Raw genomic sequence first — 22,356 nt, forward strand, 5'->3', positions numbered from 1 at the left:
AGTTGCGGAGTTTATAGCCAAGATTCTTTTCCTTCCCCTTGAAACAATAATGGGGGGGGGGAGCATTAATTTAAAGAACAAAACAAAACCCTCCTTTGACTTTTTAAAAGAACCCAACAAGAGAATTGGTGTAGCTGTCCAGAAACATGAAATGATTTTGTAAGACCTTTTATGTATTTGCATGTTATGCAAGCAGTTGAGTCCCACCAAAACACTGAACAAGCTAGGCACTTCTACATTTCTGACCAGGAGATTTTAAAGTTCTGGCAGAAGGAATGCATCTGCAGAACTGAGTTCCCAGTTTTGCATGGGATTTGTCAGGGCTCAGCTGTCTGTACTGTTTTGCAGGACTCATGTTGTGCAAATACAACAATGTGTGAGTTTAGCAAATCAGCCCACTTCTCTAGCATTGTAATTTGATTGTAATTTAATGTTTTAATCATATATTAATATGAACCTGGTTGTTTTATTCTTTGTTGTACGCCACTCTGAGTCCTGTTTACAGGGAAGGGCAGTATAAAAATTGAAATAAAGAATAATAACTAATACTGGCTGGGCTAACTGCTGCAGCTTTTCACTCTTGAGGTATCTAACTCCCTGAGGTTAAGCAGAGCAGACTCAGTCACATTGAAGAGGGAGATATCAGAGAAGGTAAAGCTTTCTCTAAAGGTTTCACATATCTATGATTTATCATCAATCATAATGAACCCCAGATCTCTCTCTGTTGCACATAATGAAGGGTTCTTAAGCCCTGCAACTGGTTTTGCTCAAAATGGTACAGTGCTTACGCACAGTGATATCTCTGTAAGTAGCATAATATGAGAGGAGATCCTACTTCTTTAACATTTTATAATCCATTGTTTAAGTTGTTTTGAGACTATTAATTGATCTTCTAAACTCAACTGTAGTAGACAGGTAGCCAGAGGTGCACGGTATGCCTTGTTGTATGTTTGTGAAGAAAGATGCACCCTTGGAGACAGGGAGCCCTCTGGTGGTCATTGACACCACTCCACAAAGAAAAATCAAAACACATGTAATTAGGATGAACCAAAATGATGCAAAACATCATATGAGCTTTTGAGTGTAATGTTTGGAATATTTGTTAAAAATTAACAAAACTTCCAAAGCAGTTAACTGTAGTGTTTAAAGTGTTACATGAACACATGTAGCTGGTTTATATTGAATCAGATCCTTGATCCATCAAAGTCAGTAGTGTCTCTACTCAGACTGGCAGCCTGTCCAGGGTCTTAGACAGATGTCTTTCATTATTACCTACTACTTAATTGTTTTACCTGGAGATGCTGGGGATTAAAACAGAGACCTTCTGTATGCAAAGCAGATGCTCTGCCATTGAGCCATGGCCCTCCCCTGGTGTCAGATTAGGAAATGAGGGTGGGGTGGGCCCAGGTTCAAATTCTCACTCTGCCATGGAAGCTAGCTGAGTGACCTTTGGCCAGTCACATGTTGTCAGCCTTACCTACATCACAGAGTTGTTGTGAGAATAAAATGAAGGAAAGGAGAACAATATGAGCTGCTTTGTGAAAGGAAGGGTATGTAGTGGAAAGAGCTGTCAAGTCACAGCTAATTTATGGCAATCCCAGAGGTTTTTCAAGGCAAGAGACATTCAGAGGTGGTAGGGTATAGAAGGAAAATAAAAAATAAACCAATGGAACATAAATTAAAGTAGTAACCTCTTACAGTAAGCCAAAAACCAAACGGGGAGTTGGAAGTCTATAATTTCTGACAGTGAGGAAAATTCTTGCCATATCTGTGCTTCCTTGGGTTATTGATCGGGTGCAGTTCTGAGGTAAAATTGTCCCTAAGTGATTGTAGCTTAACATAGTAAGTTACAGTTGGTGTACACTTATTTGTATTCATATACTGTCAGGTGAAGGCTGTTACATACATGACATATTTCCTACCTTAGGGAGAAACTCCATTTAGAGGCAATATTCATATATAACTTATTCATACACTAATTTTAAAAATAATTCTGGTGTCTATTTTGCTATATTAAGTTGTGGTAAAATAGACTTTTGCAGATTTTTCACATGTAGTAGCAGTCACAAATTTCCCCAATTTGCCCATGTCGTGTGTGGAGCAGCTCTGAAATGTGCTAAGGTAACATTTTCATGCACTATATTTATTTCATGCACTATATTTATTTCATGCACTATATATTTCATCCATTAAATAACAGAGTTCAAGAACCTCTTAATGGAAACAAAATTATATTTTTTAAAAGTTTAAAAGTTCACAAGGGGCACCTGTGTGTTTCTCCTTCATTTTCCTCTTGAGTGTTCCAGCATTTCTCTTTCCAGAAAAAAAAAAAGCCCTGGGTAAGATATACTATAAAATAAATATGTCATGCAGCTCAACAAGACTATGCCACAAATGTTGAGCCATTTTTGGCCTCAGATTTCTATATGTCATTTTTAAAAACCTCTTCTCAGAGGGGTATAATATTGACTGGCAAAATGTGTTCATTCTCTTCAATATGAGCATTCTCTATGCTCAGTCTCAGGATCTTTCTTTTTCTTTGCCTATTCAGTAGCAAATTCATTTAGCAGCTTTGTCCTGGGGCAACAAATCTTCTACTTCTTCCCTTTCTTCCCTGCTCCTTCATTTTCCAGCTGATGCCATCCAACCATAATCTTACCTTTGGCTCCATCTCCCCCTCCCTGGTGGTAATCCCCATAAACACATGATGTAAATTTATTTTTTCCCCTCTTTAATTACTACATCTCCATGCGTGAATATGTTTTTATCTGCTCAAGAATGTGGGCTTGCATGGAGAAAGAGTCTGTCACTAGATCTGGTATCTGAGAATGGTAACCGGTTAGAGAGCTCTGACACTAATTGCCTGGTGAGCCTCAGAATAAGATTGGAGCCTGTAAGAAGTAGTAAAAGAACAGTCAGTACTATTTTTAAGATATCCACAGCACCTCATTATTTGGCACTAAAATTAGGGTGTCATCTTTCTGACCCATAAAACCCAAAGATTCTTGAGCAAGTGTAGTATAACGTTCAGAGTGTTGGACTGAGAGTTCAAATCCATGTGGTGCCATGAAGCTCAGTAGGTGACTTTGGGTCAACTGTACACTTTCAACCTAACCTACTTCACAGTTTTTTGTGAAGATAAATAGAGAATGGAATACTGTGTATGCTGTCCTGAGCTTCTTGGATGAAAGGTGGAATAAGAATGCATTATAACAGGGGTGTCAAACATGCTGTCCATGGGCTGGATCAGGCCCCGAGAGGGCTCCTATCAGGCCCACGAGCAACTCACTGTTGTCTGCTTCCTTCTCCCTCACTTCCTTCCTTCTGCATCACAGCTTGCTTTGCCAGGCTTGCTCAATCAAGCTACAGAGCAAAGCCTCTATTTTCTCCACTGACTGACCGGCACATGAAGAACTTATGTACAAAAGCTCACAATGCCCAGCCATTTCATGTTTTCTTCTGGGTCTTAGTCTCAAAGCATTGACCATGAGATTTCTGTAATGAATGTCAGGAAACTGAAGAGGAAACTGAAAGGAAAGGTAAATACAGTCAAAACCCTTGGGGAAGCTTGGAGGCTATTTAAAACTACAATCCTAGAAGCTCAGATAAAATATATACCACAAGTTAGGAAAGGCACAAACAGGTATAAGAAAAGGCCTGCTTAGTTAACAAACAAAGTAATGGAAGCTGTAAAAGGTAAGAAGGACTCCTTTAAGTGGTGGAAAGCTAGTCCGAGTGAGATTAATAAAAGGGAACACAGGCTGTGGCAAATCAAATGCAAGACTGTGATCAGGCAGGCAAAAAGGGACTATGAGGAGCATATTGCAAAAAACATAAAGACCAACAATTAAAATTTCTTCAAGTATATTAGAAGCAGGAAACCAGCCAGGGAGGCAGTAGGGCCCTTGGATGACGAAGGGGTAAAAGAATTACTGAAGGAGGATAGGGAAATGGCTGAGAAGCTGAATGCATTTTTTGCCTCCGTCTTCATTGTGGAAGATGAGAAGTGTTTGCCTGCTCCAGAACCACTTATTTCGGAAGGGGTGTTGAAAGACCTGAGTCAGATTGAGGTGACAAGAGAGGAGGTCCTACAACTGATAGACGAATTAAAAACTAAGTCACCAGGTCTGGATGGCATACATCCAAGGGTTCTGAAAGAACTCAAAGTTGAACTTGTGGATCTTCTGACAAAAATATGTAATCTTTCATTGAAATCTGCCTCCATTCCTGAGGACTGGAAGGTAGCAAATGTCACCCCCATCTTTAAAAAGGGTTCCAGAGGAGATCCAGGAAATTACAGGCCAGTCAGTCTGACTTCAATACTGGGAAAGTTGGTAGAAACCATTATCAAGGACAGAATGAGTAGGCACATTGATGAACACAAGTTATTGAGGAAGTCTCAGCATGGGTTCTGTAAGGAAAGATCTTGCCTCACTAACGTGTTAGAGTTCTTTGAGGGGGTGAACAAATATGTGGACAAAGGAGACCCAATAGATGTTGTTTACCTTGATTTTCAGAAAGCTTTTGATAAAGTTCCTCATCAAAGGCTCCTTAGTAAGCTCAAGAGTCATGGAGTAAAAGGACTCTTGTGGATGAAAAACTGGCTAATTAATAGGAAGCAGAGAGTGAGTATAAATGGGCAGTCTTCACAGTGGAGGATGGTAAGCAGTGAAGTGCCGCAGGGCTCAGTACTAGGTCCCATGCTCTTTAACTTATTCATTAATGATTTGGAGTTGGGAGTAAGCAGTGAAGTGGCCAAGTTTGCAGATGACACTAAATTGTTCGGGGTGGTGAGAACCAGAGAGGATTGTGAGGCACTCCAAAGGGATCTGTTGAGGCTGGATGAGTGGGCGTCAATGTGGCAGATGAGGTTCAGTGTGACCAAGTGCAAAGTAATGTACATTGGGGCCAAGAATCCCAGCTACAAATACAAGTTGATGGGTTGTGAACTGTAAGAGACTGACCAAGAGAGAGATCTTGGGGACGTGGTAGATGTCAAGACAGTGTGTGATTGCAATAAAAAAGGCCAACGCCATGCTGGGAAATTATTAGGAAGGGAACTGAAAACAAATCAGCCAGTATCATAATGCTTCTGTATAAATCGATGGTGTGATCTTATTTGGAGTACTGTGTGCAATTCTGGTCACCCCACCTCAAAACGGATATTATAACATTGAAAAAAGTCCAAAAAAGGGCAACTAGAATGATTAAAGGTTTGGAACACTTTCCTTATGAAGAAAGGTTAAAACGCTTGGGGCTCTTTAGCTTGGAGAAACGTCAACTGCGGGGTGACATGATAGAGGTTTACAAGATTATGCATGGGATGGAGAAAGTAGAGAAAGAAGTACTTTTCTTCCTTTCTCACAATACAATAATAATAATAATAATAATAATAATAATAATAATAATAATAATAATAATATTTTATTTTTATATCCCGCCCTCCCCGCCGGGGCGGGCTCAGGGCGGCTGACAGACATGGGAATCCCATGAATCATAAAACAACATAAACAATTTTAAATATCAGTTACAGTAAAAATTATTTAAAAGTTAAATATATAATAAAATAGGTGCTAAATGCTGTAGTCGTGATATCCACAAGATGACTAGTTGTCCATTCATCAAATTAGTCGGGTTCCATCTCAAAGGCCAGCTGAAAGAGACATGTTTTGCAAGCCCTGCGGAATTGGTTCAAGTCCCGCAGGGCTCGCACCATCTCCGGAAGGTCGTTCCACCAGCGAGGGGCTATCACCGAGAAGGCCTGCTCCCTAGTGGCCCTCAGCCTGGCTTCTCTTGGCCCAGGGATTGTCAGTAAGTTCTGTGAGCTGGATCTCAGTGCTCTCTGGGGCACATATGGGGAGAGGCGGTCCTTTAGGTAGGCAGGTCCTCGGCCATATAGGGCTTTAAAGGTGATAACCAGCACCTTATAGCGAACACGGTAGACAACCGGCAGCCAATGTAGATCCCGCAGCCCAGGCCGTGCAGTTTCCCACCGTGGAAGTCCCTCCAGCAGCCTGGCCGCCGCGTTCTGGACTACCTGAAGCCTCCGTGTTCGGTATAAGGGCAGCCCCATGTAGAGGGCATTGCAGTAGTCTAATCTCGAAGTGACCGTTGCGTGGATCACAGTTGCTAGGTCGGTGCGTTCCAGGAAGGGGGCCAACTGCCTCGCTCTCCTAAGATGAAAGAAGGCGGATCTAGCAGTGGCAGCTACTTGGGCCTCCATTGATAAAGAGGATTCCAGTAGCACTCCCAGGCTCTTGACTTTGCGCACTGGTACCAGTGGCGCACCGTCAAAGGCCGGTAAGGTGATCTCCCCTCCCAGCCCGCCGCGGCCCACGCAAAGGACCTCAGTCTTCGCCGGATTCAGCTTCAGCCCGCTCAGCCTGAGCCAGTCAGCCACGGCTTGTAATGCCCGGTCCAAGTTTGTTGGGACATCACCAGTCCGGCCGTCCATCAGTAGATAGAGCTGGGTGTCATCTGCGTATTGATGACAGCCCAGCCCATACCTCCGTGCAATCTGGGCAAGGGGGCGCATAAAGATGTTAAACAACATCGGGGAGAGAACTGCTCCCTGAGGCACTCCACAATGAAGTGGGTGCCTCTGCGACAGCTCCCCCCCGATTGCCACCCTTTGTCCCCGACCGTCAAGAAAGGAGGAGAGCCACTGTAAGGCTAGCCCCCGAATTCCTGCGTCGGCGAGGCGGCGGGTCAGCAGCTGATGGTCGACCATATCGAACGCAGCCGATAGGTCTAGCAACAGCAATACCGCCGAGCCGCCTCGATCCAGTTGTCGTCGGAGGTCATCCATGAGGGCGACCAGGACTGTTTCCGTCCCATGACCCGGGCGGAAGCCGGACTGGCATGGATCTAAGACGGAAGCGTCCTCCAGAAATTCCTGTAACTGCATCGCCACTGCCCTCTCGATAATCTTGCCCAAAAAGGGCAGATTTGAGACCGGCCGGTAGTGTGCCAATTCGGCCGGGTCTGATGACGGTTTTTTCAAGAGAGGGCGGACCAATGCCTCTTTCAGGGGTGTTGGAAAAACACCTTCTGAAAGGGATCGATTTATAATATCCCGTATAGGATATCTTAATTCCTCCTGGCAGGCCTTGATTAGCCAGGAGGGGCATGGGTCCAGGTCACAAGTCGTGGATCGTGCAGTGCCAAGAATTCTGTCGACTTCCTCCAAGCTGAGCGGGTCGAAGCAATCCAGAGTTAAATCCGAAGACACGCATTGGGCTTCGAGTCCACTTACTGCCTCTAAATTGGCGGGGCAGTCCTGGCGGAGCGATTGGACCTTATCCGCAAAGTATTTCGCAAAGGCCTCGCAGCCTATCTCCAATTCCTTAGCTTTTGAATTGCCTTGAGGCAATGTAGTCAGGTTCCGAATTATTCTAAATAATTGGGCTGGGCGCGAATTTGCAGATGCAATCTTAGCCGCAAAGTATGTTTTCTTTGCGGCCTTGATTGCCATCTCATAGGACTTCATAAACTTCCTATAGGATGTTCTAATCGCCTCGTCACGGGTACGCCGCCATTGCCTCTCTAGCCGTCTAAGGCCTTGTTTCAGCTGGCGTAATTCCGGGGTGTACCACGGAGCCAGCTTAGTCCGAGGTCGCAGAGGGCGCCGAGGTGCGATCTCCTCAATGGCCGTAGAGAGCCGGCTATTCCAAGTCTCAATCAGGCCATCGAGGGAGTCGCCAGAGGGCCAGGGATCCCGCAGAGCCATCTGGAACCGTTCCGGGTCCATTTGGCTCCGCGGGCGAGCCATAATCGGCTCTTCGCCTAAACAGGTTTGGGGGGGCATACTTACACGGGCCTTGAGAGCGAAGTGATCCGACCATGGCACTACCTCTGCAGTTATATCGCTCACTGTAATCCCGGCCGCGAAGATCAGGTCTAACATGTGTCCTGCCTGGTGAGTGGGGGTTACAACAAATTGAGAGAGTCAAATTGAGACAGTCCCAAGAACTCGTGGGCATTCAATGAAATTGCTGAGCAGTCAGGTTAGAGCGAATAAAAGGAAGTACTTCTTCACCCAACATGTGAAATTCACTGCCACAGGAGGTGGTGGCGGCTACAAGCATAGCCAGCTTCAAGAGGGGATTGAATAAAAATATGGAGCAGAGGTCCATCAGTAGCTATTAGCCACAATGTCTGTCTCTGTGTGTGTGTGTATAGACCACTGTGTGACACAGAGTATTGAACTGGATGGGCCATTGGCCTGATCCAACATGGCTTCTCTTATGTTCTTATGTCAGTAAATCAAATGTAAGTCTGCAACTTACAGATAAACAGCTGAACAGCGCATGAACAGCATATTCAAGATTGCTACAGCACAGACATTGTCCCCAGATTCAGACCAAGAGGTGTCAGTTATTAGAAATAAATAAAATATTATAAGAGTGCTAATCTTTTCAAGCATGTTTTAAATTTTAAAAAATCTTTAATTGTGCTTGTCTTTAATTGTGCTTCTTCATAATGTTTATATCTCCGCTACCTGGCATGACATTTTATGACACACATGGCCCAGCCGAACAAGGTCTCATTTATGTCAGATACAGCCCTCATAATAAATGAATTCAACACCCCTGCATTAGAAGACCTTCATTCCCACAGATGCTGCATGTGTGAACAATGGAAACATGGAACAACTGATATTTGTTGTTCATCTTTGTGGCATCTGTCCAGTCCCATATGGGGACTGCACGTTTGCAGGCTGGCCACAGAGAGGAGCTAGTGAGTTTTACAGAGAAGTTTCTAGAGCTCAAGAGTGCTCCCCTCCCCTCTGTCTTCAATGTAGCCTTTCTTGTTCAAAGCATCACATGACAGAGGGGTGTGAGAACTCTTCCCTCAGTTCTCTTCTTGCTGCTGTTTGGAGAGGACATACTATATAGCAAGCTACCATGAATGACATTCCTCAGTATTTCTGACTAGATTTCTTTATCTTTTCTTCAGAAGAAAGGGTAGGTTGGTACTTTTTAAGAAGTGTGAGGAATGTGGAGCCAAAATGGTGAGCACAGATTGTGCTTCTTATGTTTGAGTGACAGTCACAATACTGCCTCCGGCCTAGTCTACTTCCACCTTGTGCCGAAGGCTAGTGAAGGGAGAGTGGCTAGACTTAATGTGGCTTTGTGGAGAAAAGCTTTGGGAGCCCCAGGTCCACATTTGAATAACCACCTGGGCTTAGAAAAAAAATCAAGGGTCTCATCAGTAGGCTCAGTACCAACCCCCTTGATGAACCACCTGAAAAATCAACCAAGACTCAGTTGACCTCAGAGCCACCAGCAAAAAAATAGAAGAAAAAGGCAAAACATACCGCACATCATCACACCATGTAGTGTCACCTTGACACCAACAATTCACCTTGCCCTGATGTCAAGCTTCACTTTCATTTGGGAGTTGACACAAATCAGCAGGTTGTCATCACTCCCAAGTGGTGTCTCAGAATAGTGCATCGTCACTGTCCAATCATGCTTCAATGTCACCTCAATGTCTATCATCACCAATACTGATGGATATCAACTTCTTCCTGAGGCTGAGGACTCTGTCGTCTTTGGGGCAATACTACCAATCTCTGAGATTGCTGGACCACGAAATCTTTGAGATCCCACCAGCACAACCTCCAGTGCAACATGGATCACAAGATGAGGAAACCTCAGGTCAAGGGCTGCCACAAAATACAAGTGATATTCCCCACACAGTGGGGCTCATGGGACCAGTAGTAGTTTCCTGCATGATATCCTCCCTCTCAGCCTTCTAAGTTGAGTAGCAAGAAACATGCTATTGCCACCCAGTGCTCCATCATCAACGCAGCATCGTATTTTTAAAATTCAGAAGGAGCCATGGATCAGTGCTTGCAACGCAAGTCAGAAGATGCATCTGTGCCTTCACCAGATGACACAGTGGGTGAGCTGTCAGCTCAATTGTCAACAGAAGACCTAAAACTTTATACTGAGCAGATCATTTGTATGGCTAAAGCCTTAAATCTGGAATACCTCTCTACGGAGCTCCAGTCTTCCAACCCAACAATAAAGATCCTATACAACCCAGAATCTGGACCCGTGGCTCTGCCATTACTGCAACACATACAAGATATCGCTATGAATTCTTGGTCCCAACCGGCCTCCAATGCAGCTTTGATAAGGAAGTTTGAACATTTGTACAAAGTGAAAGAAGAAAGTTGTGTATACCTCTTTCATCACCCAAGAGCTCCTAGATTAGAGCTCCTTGGTCTCTGAGGTCCTTCCAGCTAGAGGATGGTTGTACTCTGTACTCTGTACCAATGGACAAGGGCTGCAGACTTGGCTTCTTAGGCTGGAAGGTATACTCATCTGTGACACATCTAGGATATTTGAGTATCTCCTTACTCTGAAAGATGAGGGCTTAGCAACTTCATTAAAATCCACTTGGCTGTGATCTCAGCTTTTCATGAAACAGTAAAGGGTTCCACAGTTTTCTCTACAGTTCATTGAATTTATACCCACTTGCTGTACACCTTGACCCACAATGGAGTTTATCTGGTTTTGTGCCAGTTTGGTGTAGTGGTTAAGTGAATGGTGGGGTATAAGTCCAGTCTTTTCTCTTCTTCTGTCCAAATTGATTTATAAACCATTTGCACTGATGGTGAGGACCATTTTGTCTTTTCTTTCATATAAGACAGGGTTTTTGGTGGCTATCGCCTCTGCCTGCAGGGTTGAGGAACTAAGCACACTTTGCTGCCACCCTTCCCTTCTAAAATTCCATATAAATAAGGCAGCGCTGACACCATGTCTGGACTTTCTCTCTCAGATAGTCTCGCAGTTCCTCATGGGTCAGGATATCACCCTTCTGGGGCTTTCTCCCCTTCTCTGACATCTACATCAGAAAAATGATGCACATGTTAAACGTTAAAAGGGCTCTCCTCTTTTATTTAAAAAGAACAGAGGCCTTTAAGAGGGACAGGAATTTGTTCATCTGTTTCTAAAGCTGCAATAAAAGGAAGGCTGCCTCTGCACAAACCTTGTCTAGATTAGAGCAGCATACACGGAAACAGGCAAGAGCTGTCCATTCACTGTATCTGTGCACTGTACGAGGACTCAGGCTTCATCAGTAGCCTTCTCATCTAGGCTATTCTTTAAGGATGTCTGCAAGGCTCAAACCGGCTAAACACCCTCGACTTATGTACAGCATTACTGCATGGACATCAACTCCCAGAGTGAGACAATTGTGGGGAAAGTGGTATTACAGTCAAATTTCCGCTAATCCAGCCCACACCATCCGTCTCGGTAAGTGAACTTGTTTTTTCTCCAATGTGGGACTGCAAAGAAGCCACAAAGATGAAAATGGGGTTGCACTTACCTGTAACTGTTGTTCTTCAAGTGGTCTTCTGTGCAGGCACACATCCCTCCCTCCTCTCCCTGCTGTGTGCCTCTCTACTTATGCTCACTCCTTACAGCGGTGAAGGAAGAACTGACAGAAGAGTTCTTGACCCTCCTCCATCACTGAAAGCCAGTTTGGTGTAGTGTTTAAGTGTGTGGACTCTTATCTGGGCGAACCACTTGCAGCTGCTGGAATGACCTTGGGTCAGCCATAGCTCTTGCAGAGTTTTCCTTGAAAGGGCAGCTTCTGGGAGAGGTCTCTTAGCCCCATCTACCTCACACAGGGTGTCTTTTGTGGGAGAAGAAGATAATTGTAAGCCACTATGAGGTTCAGAGTGAAGGGCAGGGAATAAATCCAATATCATCATCATCATCAGTCATCATCATGTAACCCTTTAGGCATGAAAGACTATGCTGAAGATAGAGGGGAGGGGGAGCACTCTTGGGCTCTAGAAACTTCTCTATAAAACTTGATAGCTCCTCTTCATAACCAGCCTGTGAAAGCTCAGTCCCCATCAAGACCACTTGATGAACAATGTTTATAGGTATGTGCAACCTCATTTTGTCAGCATGAATGGAATTATCTGTTGTATCATATATACAACTTTCCCTTGCTTTCCCTTGTTCTGTTTTTTTCATTAATCTATAGACCTAAAAAAAATGGAAGGCGAGAGATGGAGCTGTTGATAGTCTGTGCTTATAAAGCATGCCATTTGTCCCTCTGCTGCATACCCAGTACACTTGGCTGTCACAGTAACTACAACCTGGGATCTTCAAATTAGTGCTGAGGACACAATCCCATTGGATTAGGGTTGCCAGGTCCAACTCAAGCAATATTTGGGGACTTTGGAGGTGGCGCTTAGAGCAAGGGTATGACAAGCACAATTGAACTGGGAAGGGATTTCTGGCTATCACATTTAAAGGGACCACATGCCTGTTAAATGCCTTTCCTCCATTTGGAAATAATGAAGGATAGGGGCACCTTTGTTTGGGGCTTATAGAGTTGGACCCCCTGGTCCAATCTTTTTGAAACTTGGGGGATGTTTTGAGGAGAGGTATCAGATGCAATGCTGAAAATTTGGTGCACCTACTCCAAAAAACAGCTTCCCCCTCCCCCAAGAGCCCCAGTTATCCACAGATCAATTCTCCATTATACCCTCTGGGAATCGGTCTCCATAGAGTATAATGGAGCGCCCAGTAGACATTGCCCCCCCCCAGCTTTCTGATAACCCTAGAGTCGGGGGAGGGCCTCCAAACCAGGATTCCTTACCCCCACCTGGGGATTCAAACAAATAAACACTGTGATAGGCTGGCTAACACATTTAGTAAAATTTTTATCAAGAATATTTTTATCAATAATGTTACAAATATTTTGTAAAGAAGTACAACCTTACAATATTACAAAGAAAAGTCCATCCCAATGAGCACCTGGATATAGGCTAATTTTGTTAAAATCTTCCTCAGGAGTATTCCTGCATATTTCAGAGTTATCAGCCTCTTGTACAATTCAGTATGTGTATTGGGAGCAAGCCAGCCCTTAACTTCTTCTCTAAACAGATGCAAAAGCCTTCTGGATTTGGCTGGCAAAATGCTCTCTGCAACCTCTTTATTTCCTTCAAAATTAGCATCCTGGAATAAACCGTGGTGAGATACAACACAAAATTGAGAAGAGGGAATGACAAATCTTTAGTGTATCTCTGTTCTTCCTCTATTTTCCTATTGCTTCTTGCCAACAACTAATTTTATCTGTGTTTTGTTTGTTTCCTTGGGCAGCTTCATGATTACTCTGAACCGTTCCTTCCCCATCTTCATGGTACTGGCTTGGATCTATTCTGTCTCCATGATAGTAAAGAGCATTGTGCTGGAGAAAGAAATGAAACTAAAGGAGGCCATGAAGAACAGGGGGGTCACCAATGGGGTGATCTGGTTCACATGGTTCCTTGACAGCTTTATCATGATGGCTGTGAGCACGTTTCTCCTGACAGCACTCATTACGGTAAGCATCACCTGGGGTGGATGGTTTTCCTTTTTTTCTTTTTGGAAAGGCCCAGACGTGCCATTTGACACTTGAGAGGCAGGTATTAGGTTGCTAGCAGGAAACAATAGGATCTATACATAAGAAGAGGAGATGCATTGGAGACCTGGGTTGTTTTGAGCACGTAGAAGCAGGCACATACCTCTAAGAAGCCCCCAAAGGCAGCAGCAGCACTTGACAAGAGAGAGAGATAAATTCACTTGAGACTCCAAAGATTGCCTTTGTAACAAGTGCCTGAGGTTGGATTAGGTTGACAGGTCACGTTCTAAACATTACAGAAAAGTCCAAGCACAGGTCTTTTAATAAGAAAACTTCAGTGTGAGGAATCTTTACCTCTCTGACTCAATTATCATGACTCCCTATTTGCTTGCTTTGAAATAAGATATTTCTTAAGATATGAACATTGTACTTAAGTACTCCTTGTTTGTTGAGAAATTATTTGTGCTTATTTTTTAAAACTATTCTACCTTCTGCTGTTGCATTTGCAAAGTCCTGCCTTGCCTTTTGACTGCTTAATACTTTCTAATCTATCTCTTTCTGTTTCTCCACACATGATGAACAGGCAGGTTTTTGTAAAATATAGAATAGCCCTCATGTTGGAAATGACCGCAGAGATGAGGCCTCAGGGAGAGCCAAACTCTATCTCTTACCCCGCCCCCATTTCTCAAAGAGAATTCTTATGACTGTTGATTCTGCTGAGACTCACGAACACAAAGGCATGTGATAAAGCAGGCAATGTGGAAGGTTCAAGCATCTATTCAGTGCCAAATGACATGTGCTTCTCTCATGTCCTCCCTGTGTCCTGGCAATTAGATAGGCACTGTGAGTTCTTTGCTCAGAACCCAATTACCAGATATATGTGGGATGACTGGATCAGGACTGTGGCACGTAGGGAGAGGTAGCTTTTAAGCCTTCCCTCTGTACCATTTTCCAATCCAGAAATAGCCCTGAGGAGAGCACTATTTGCCCATTACATGTGACCCATCATATGTGGGGTTTTCCCCAGTAGGGCCAATAGTTATCCAACACCTTACACTCTTAACCTCCATATATGTTACCACGTATCATCAGTGGTAAAATAACAGAATTGGCAGTATTTTGTTACCTCAGAGGAATAAACCAGGAGAGCTGAAACTCCACCTAACATACTAGCAAGCTACAAGATTACTACTGGCAGTAGACCACTGGCATTATAATCACTGGCACAGGTGGCTATAACATTCTTTTATGTGAGTTAACATCAGAAGTGATCTAACAACTGTAGTCCTTGATGGTGTATGTGGCGTTATAATTGCCACTCTGGTGCAACGTGCTTCCTTGTGCAAGTATAATACTCCTTAATGCTGATACTTACTGCTGTTCAGGAGCAAGCACACACCCATTTATGGAGTATAGCTACACTTGAGGTATCTTATCAATGTTACAACTCCTGTCACAAAATGATTGTGGATAAGAGGCCTAGGAGTAAAAAACAAATGTCTTTTCTACTGGTTTAACAGTATAATCCTGTACAGGGCTTCTCCAGACTAAACTCACTGAAATGAATGGGCTTAAACTGAAGTAACTGTATAAAATTGCATTGTCAGGAAGGTTATTACTGAGATTCCCATTGTTCACTTTAACGGGATCATTTGTAGATATTTTTATTTACTTCATTTGTAACCCATCTTTCACTGCATTGGGAATCTGTACATAGTTCCTGTCTCCTCCATTTGGTTCCCAAACAATTCTGTAAGGTAGATTAGGCTGAGTGGCTGTAAATGGCCTAAGATCACCCAGTAAACTTCCAAGGCAGAATGGGGGCTTGAACATAGGTCTCCAGAATCCTAGTCCAGCACGAAATCCCATTAGCTCAGGTCCAAGAAAATTTATGCCCATCAATCATCCAAAATTCATCTGCTGGGTCACTTGCAAGACAGTTAGATTTTAGCCACCTTCAGCAGCCTTCCTGGGTCTAAGTGTCTGTGTCTTACAGTGGCCAAATGCACTATTTCACTCTATGAAAAAGTAAAAAATCTATGGTAAAACTGGCTTCCACCATAGAGTTTTTGCCCAAATACCAGAGCATTACCTGGAACTCACTGGCATGATAACATAACTCCCTGTGCTTTCTACTGGTAAATCTCCTGCTGGCCTGCTGATTGGTGGCTGGGGGGAAAGCCGGGGCGGGGGGGAACCCTCCTGGAGTTTACAGTAGGCCCTGTACTAAGAGCCCTGTAGGAGGATTGGCTACATCAGGGGTGTGTGGCCTAATATGCATAGGAGCTCCTGCTACAAAAAAAGCCCTGATGCCTAACTAGGAGAAACAGTTAGCCACAGATCAGCACTGAGTGCCACTGAGAAGTGCTATGCTCTCTGCCCTTAACTGGAGACAGTGATTAACCAGACCTCTTCTTATTTGATTCCCCCAGTGTGGTAAAGTGCTTCACTATAGCAATCCCGGCCTCCTCTTCCTGTTCCTGCTGACCTTCACCACAGCCAGCATCATGCAGTGCTTCTTGCTCAGCACCTTCTTCTCCAAGGCTAATCTGGCAGCCGCCTGCAGTGGAGTCATCTACTTCACGCTGTACTTGCCCCACATCGTCTGCTTTGCCTGGCAGGAGTGGCTGACTGTTAAACTCAAGATTATTGTGGTGAGAAAATTTACCCCCATCCTCTCGGGAAGCCTGTAACCTAAGGCATCTTCTCTCCATCTCTGACTGTGTCAGTCTCTAGCTCTTTATCATTTTGACATTTTCTCATATCCTTGCAGTATTCCCAGTTTTTTTTTTTCATCTCAATGCGTAAGCATCTGCTGAAGAGTCCTTGACACACCTGGCAAAGAAAAGTTGATCTGAGGATTAATTCTTCCCTTGCTTGTAATCTTCATAATCCTAGTGGCACCAAAAGAACACGAAGGCTTTATTGGCACTGCACTTTTTAAAAGAACCAAAGTTCTGTACCTGAGCAATCCAGATTCTGTGCCAGTAACAAGTTGGATTTAAAAACCTGTACAAATTACACAAATTTGTATAATTTATTTAATTTTTCATAATCTCCTTTACTGGAAGGTATCCAACCATCCATAGACAGAAGGTACACAGGGTTTTCTTGCATTCCCCTCTCTTACTACTGCACCTGGAAATATCATTCCCAGGGTCATGGAATCCATAGAGAGGATTGAGCTGGGCAGAGGAGTAGCCATCTGGGTCAGTGGTCTGGTATAACTTGGCTCTTTTAGGTCCAAGAAGTGGGCTGATGTGAGGAGGGACAATCAGATGAAATCAACCAGCACAGTTGCACTTTCAGAAGATGAGGGATGAGCGATTTCACCTTCTTGTCCTTCTTCACTCCACCCACCCCCCACAGCTATTCCTCCAGTTGGGTCCTGCAGCCCTGGGAATGCTCTTCAAGGGGTTAGAAGGAACTACAGGAACAAATAGGAACACAGGAAGACTACAATTCATGCATGAAGCACTAGAATGCACATAGCTTTTTTTGTGCAAGAATGGCCCTGTAGTACCTGAGAGAGAAGATATTTTGTGTATGAACAATCAGCATTTCTAAGCATTTTTTTTGCCTTCTATTTAAGCATGTAGTTGTGTACCTGATTACATCAGCATTCCTTTTAGCCATTGTTTTTGATCGTTTAGATGGAAACTTTATTTAACAGAGATGAACAGGTGAGCATTCCTGGGCATTTTAACAAGCTGAGTTAAATAGAGCCTGCAGCCAGTCTATCAAGCATATTGTCACATAACTGAAGGAAAAGAAAAAATTGCTTAGGAATTTTACCCACACATGCACAGAGAACATTTTATCTCCCACATGACTTGAGGCTTTAAAAACAGATCCATGGATCTGTAAATCACTTTCAATAGTGTTATAAGTGAGTTTTGCTGTGGCTGGATAGATAGCCTTTTATGTACCCTTGGTTACACTAGATTAGAGTAAAAACTGTAAAACTGGACTGGCTTTTCCTGGCATTAATTACCCTGCTATCTAGGCAGTTTTATTTTACACATCTGCATCTTACAGCAAAGAATTTTCGAGGATGGTAAAGAGCTGGGGTTTCTGTGCTTTCTGTTATCTAAAAATACATTTTAATATTAAGTTGCTCAAACATGGGTTATCTGAAAGAAGAGGGAAAAGATTAGCATGAATTAATGGAAGCATCTGAGCATGGTGAAGTCCAAAATTAGTTATAGAAATTCTTAAAAACAAGTTGAATGGAATGTTTGTAGAAAAATGATGAACAGGCTAAGACTCCCCCCCCCCCCCATCCCCTGATTTCATAAAGGTATTCCACATTGTACATTCATGGCATTTTCCCATTTCTTCCAGAGCTTACTTTCCCCTGTGGCTTTCGGATTTGGTACAGAATACTTGTCACGCTACGAAGAACAAGGTCTTGGGCTACAGTGGGATAACATCCAAACCAGCCCACTAGAGGGAGATCAGTACAGTTTCTTGCTCTCTATAGAGATGATGCTTTTTGATGCTTTTATCTATGGATTGTTTGCTTGGTACCTGGATAATGTCTTTCCAGGTATGGTATTTCCTCTGCCTATTCTAAATGACAATCACAGTATAGTAACTATTGCTATTATTGGAGGGAATCTCATCTCCAGTAATTTAGCAGAAATGGTGGACAACTGGGGTTAAAAATATCTTGGCTCCTACTTAGTAGTTACCACATGTAAAGTTTGAGCTTGCTAAATCATACATTCCACCTCTTTTAAAAAAAAAAAAAAAAACCCAGTGTGTGTATTGGTTGGGATTCAACCTCATGAACATTGCTAGGCCTGAAGTGTTTGAGTGTGCAGAGAAATTTGTAGTGCAATCCTATGCATTTGTTGTGCATCCCCCACCTTGCACCCAACAAGCCACTATAAAATGCAAGGAATTCCCTAGTGCACAGGAACAACGCTCTGAAGGAGCTTCAGGGGACACTTTATCCCAATCAATGTGTCTGTTTGAAGGAGAGAAACTCGCATTTCCATGCATTTCAAGAAACTTGTCTGGCCACATATTATGTGCATAGAAAAGTCAAAACAAAGCACCATGAAAGATCGTATCTGCCAAACTAAAGATCACCTGTTACAATTGATTTTCAGTTTAGATAGGTTTTTTAAAAAACAAACAAACGATGCAGCTGAACTGTGCAGTGTATCTGTGTGCAGAACAAGAAAGTTTTGTCTTTTATTCAAAATTTGTTCTAGCTCAGAAAAGTTGAATAAAGCAATTTTGTATCTTCCCATCACTTAAAATTCTACCCCTATATGTAATCGCTGCCTGCAGTCAAAGGCAGTCAACCAGCCATTTCCAAAACAGAGCTAGATGAAGACCAAGGAGCCTCTAGAGGTCATCCACTCTGACATCTGTGGGAAATTAGATAGCATATACAAGTATTTTCTTAATCTAATTGACAATTTTTAAAGGTATACAATAGTTTATTTGCTTAAAGAGAGGTCTCACACCTTGGACAGATTCGGAGAATACTTGGCCATGGTGTCCAACAAATTTGGAAGAAATCCAACAATTCTATATTTGGATATTGGTGGTGAATACCTGTCTCACACTATGGAAGAGTTCCTGCGGGAAGAGGGAATCCAACACCAAATGACAGTTCCCCATAACCCTGTGCAAAATGTTGTTGCAGAGAGAAGGAATCAAACCACATAGAAATGTTGAAGTGCATGCTTAGAGGTGCATTTCTCACAGGCAAATTTTGGGGAGAATCTAGTCTCACAGCAACATAAAGACAGAATAGGATGGTCAAAAAAAGCAACAGGGACCATGCCATATCAGCTTTGGTTTTGCTATAAACCACCTATGGGACACAAGAGTATTTGGAAGCAAGTGCTATGCCTTTGTTCCCAAAGAGATAAGATCATCCAAGCTAGATGACCGAGCCACAGAAGGCATTTTTGTTGGCTATTCAGGCAGATATAAAGGCTACAGAATTCTGGATCCAAAGACTAACAATGTCTCAATAAGAAGATCTGTACATTTTGATGAAACTGAGAGGAACTCCAGCTTCAGAGGGGGCAACACTGAAGCGGAGAGCCAGATTGTGTATCCTGATGTGACCAATGTGAAAGAAGAAGAAACAACTGATCGTGAGACAAGCCTGACCAACAGAGAAACCTCCAGTGATTCACTACACTTTTCTAATCAAGATGAGACCACAGAAGTTGCAATACAGTGATCAGCATGCTCAGAGGTGTACCACCTGATAGTCCTACCTTGCAAGAATGATGGAAACACGAGAGCCTTCATCTTGGAAACAAATATCCCACCTGCCACCTGCCTGCTGACGACTATGATGAGACTTTTGCACTAGTTGTCAAACATACAACAGTGCAACACTCTTGAGTGTTGCTACAAGCAAAGGAATGCAGGTTGAGCTGTGTGCTTCTGCAACTAGGACAGAACCCAAAGGGCTTAACCAAATATTAACCAATATGTGGGAGTTCTGTAACCAAACCCTTCATTTTTTAAAAGTCAAAAGCAATTACAGATTAGCTAAATCAGGTCAGAGTAGCAGCACAAAAAGAAAGAAAGGGAGTGTTTAACCTTTCCCTTTGCACTGTTTCCTCACTCTAAATTTTCCTCCCCTCAAGCCTGATATATATCTAATGGGGGAAAACATACAACCTGTACATGTCTCTGAGTGGAAATAACTTTTAGGGGGAGGACAATTTAGGTCAGAAGAATATCACTGGAAGCAAGAGTTAAACATATTAAAACTGCTTTCTGGGTTTGATTTGTTCCACATGATGGCTCCTTTGAACTATCTTTTTAAAAAGGCAGATCCTGACCACAGAACTCCTGAGCAATACCCAGACTATGTTCCAATGGAGTGTTTCCATGATGGATTTCCAACTTTTTTGCCTCCTCCACCTATTGCAGCCCCAAATGCCCCCAGAAGTAGTAAGCAGCAGGGCAGGGAGACTCTATATACTCTGCACATAAAAATCCTTCTGAATATGAAAGTATCCCACTGGTTCCAACTCTAGTTTGGCTATAAGACTTTTTTCAACTCTGGCTGTGGATTCTTTTTAGATAGGAATAAACAGTCCGTTTGTGCAAAAAAACCAAAAAAACAGAAAAGGAAGTTACAATTGAAGTTCCCCAAGAATCTGTATTGGCAACTCAGTAGTAAGCAGTGAGGTACTTTAATTTGTGGAAGATATCAAATTGTTCAGGATTGCAAAAACCCAAGTGTATTGTTATTTCCAGCAAGATATCTTCCAAATGAGGTGAAGGGTCAACAAAATGGCGAATGAGATGAAAGAGAAGTATGCGCTTTGGGGCGGGGCGGGGGGAAATCCCAAATACCAGTTGTTGACAATCAAACAGAGTAAGGCTGTTGGCTTCATGCCCTGTCAGCGGGCTTTCTAGAAGCACCGAACTGTTCGTATCAAGATGCTGGATTCCGTGCACTCTTTGTTTGATCTATCGGTGCTCTTCTTACGTTCCTAATTCTAATGAACATCCAGTACTCATAAAATTATCTCAGAAATCATAACACCCAAAAGTATTATTTAGAAAACCACCAGGAAGAAATAAGCAGTTGAGATCACCTGTGATTAAACTGACCAGAAAGGCGGAAACCCCCAAAATATAGATAAGATTTAAAAAGGGATCAGTTCTCACAGTGGCACTGTTTACCTAAATGTATGCCAAGAAAAATATACAACTGTTCGTTTAAATTATAATTTTATGTAGGGAACAAAATCTATCAGTATTTGTGTAACCTGAGTGGTGAGGAACCCAGGAGCAATACCAAAGTGTTTTATTTCCTTTGGATAACAGAGTACTGAAAATTTATTATGTCTTTGTATCATCTGTTTATTTACAAATATACAAACAATATAATGGAATAAAATAGAACACACACTTCAGTAGATAGTAAAGCCTATGGTTCTGCATCAGACAGACAGACAGTTCGATATTTGGAGACACAGCCTATGGAAAATTTATTTGTTCATAATTAAGTTAGTGGTTTTCTACCACCAAGGAAATTTTCCATAAACATTCTTACAAGGAATAAATGATAAGATACCAATTAATCATCCCAGCATAGTAGCAAGAAAAGCTGTTAATAAAAGGAGACATCGTGATGCGACATCACCTCAGAGTCAGAAATGACTGGTGCTTGCACAGGGGACTACCTTTACCTTTAAAAACAGGGGTGGGGAACCTCCGTCCCGAGGGCCATATGCAGCCCTCGAGGTCACTTGGTGTGGCCCTCGGGGATTGCTGGGCCGAACCGAGCCATGTAGCAGCCTCTCTGGGGCTTTGCTGGCCAGGGAGGATTGTGGGGCCCAGCCGTGATGTGCAGCAGCCTTCCCAGGGCCAGGCAGGGATCACAGGGACCAGATATACTGTGCGGCAGCCTCCCTGGGGCCTGGCTGGCCTGCCAGAATTGCTGCAGGGCCTGGAAAAGTTACTGTCACAGTTCAGTTTGCACTTGATTATCCCAGATGGTGTGGCCTAATATGCTAATGAGTGTGTGACCTAATATGCTAATATTAGGGGATGTGGTCTAACATGCTACTGAGTTCCTGCTGGGCTTTTTCTACAAAAAAAGCCCTGGGCCTATGCATTTGCCTAGGGCGACAGGCCGTGTGTATGTGTGTGTGCCAGATTAGGCTGTCCCCACATGACTTCAAATAGAAAAACAATTATTTGCATTAATTTTGCTGGCCTGAATCATTCTCCCTTGGCAGAGCACTGTTTTTTAAGTTGATAATTTTTTATGGCCCGCAAATGATGTTATAAATATCCATATGGCCCTTGGGGGAAAAAAAGTTCCCCACCCCTGTTTTACAATATGCTAAGTTAGTGATTTTCTGGTGCCAAGGAAACTTTCCATAAATATTCTTACAAAGAATAGATGAGGATTGAAGAGAATTCCAGGGCCTGTTTTGGGGCTCAAAAATCGAAATTAGGTTTGCCAACTCTGGGTTAGGA

At 43.1% G+C, this 22,356-nt stretch overlaps 1 protein-coding gene across 1 annotated transcript in view; it reads left to right on the forward strand.

The window, feature by feature from the left end:
• Window positions 1-22,356, forward strand: part of ABCA4 (ATP binding cassette subfamily A member 4) — a 179,447-nt gene that overhangs the window by 80,975 nt on the left and 76,116 nt on the right. Inside the window, exons 15-17 of the mRNA XM_060232234.1 lie at window positions 13,134-13,356; window positions 15,807-16,028; window positions 17,719-17,923. Of these exons, the coding sequence (XP_060088217.1) occupies window positions 13,134-13,356; window positions 15,807-16,028; window positions 17,719-17,923 (650 nt within the window). The remainder of the gene's footprint in view (window positions 1-13,133; window positions 13,357-15,806; window positions 16,029-17,718; window positions 17,924-22,356) is intronic.

The sequence above is a fragment of the Heteronotia binoei genome, chromosome 2 (assembly GCF_032191835.1).
Source record: "Heteronotia binoei isolate CCM8104 ecotype False Entrance Well chromosome 2, APGP_CSIRO_Hbin_v1, whole genome shotgun sequence".
Lineage (NCBI taxonomy): Eukaryota > Metazoa > Chordata > Lepidosauria > Squamata > Gekkonidae > Heteronotia > Heteronotia binoei.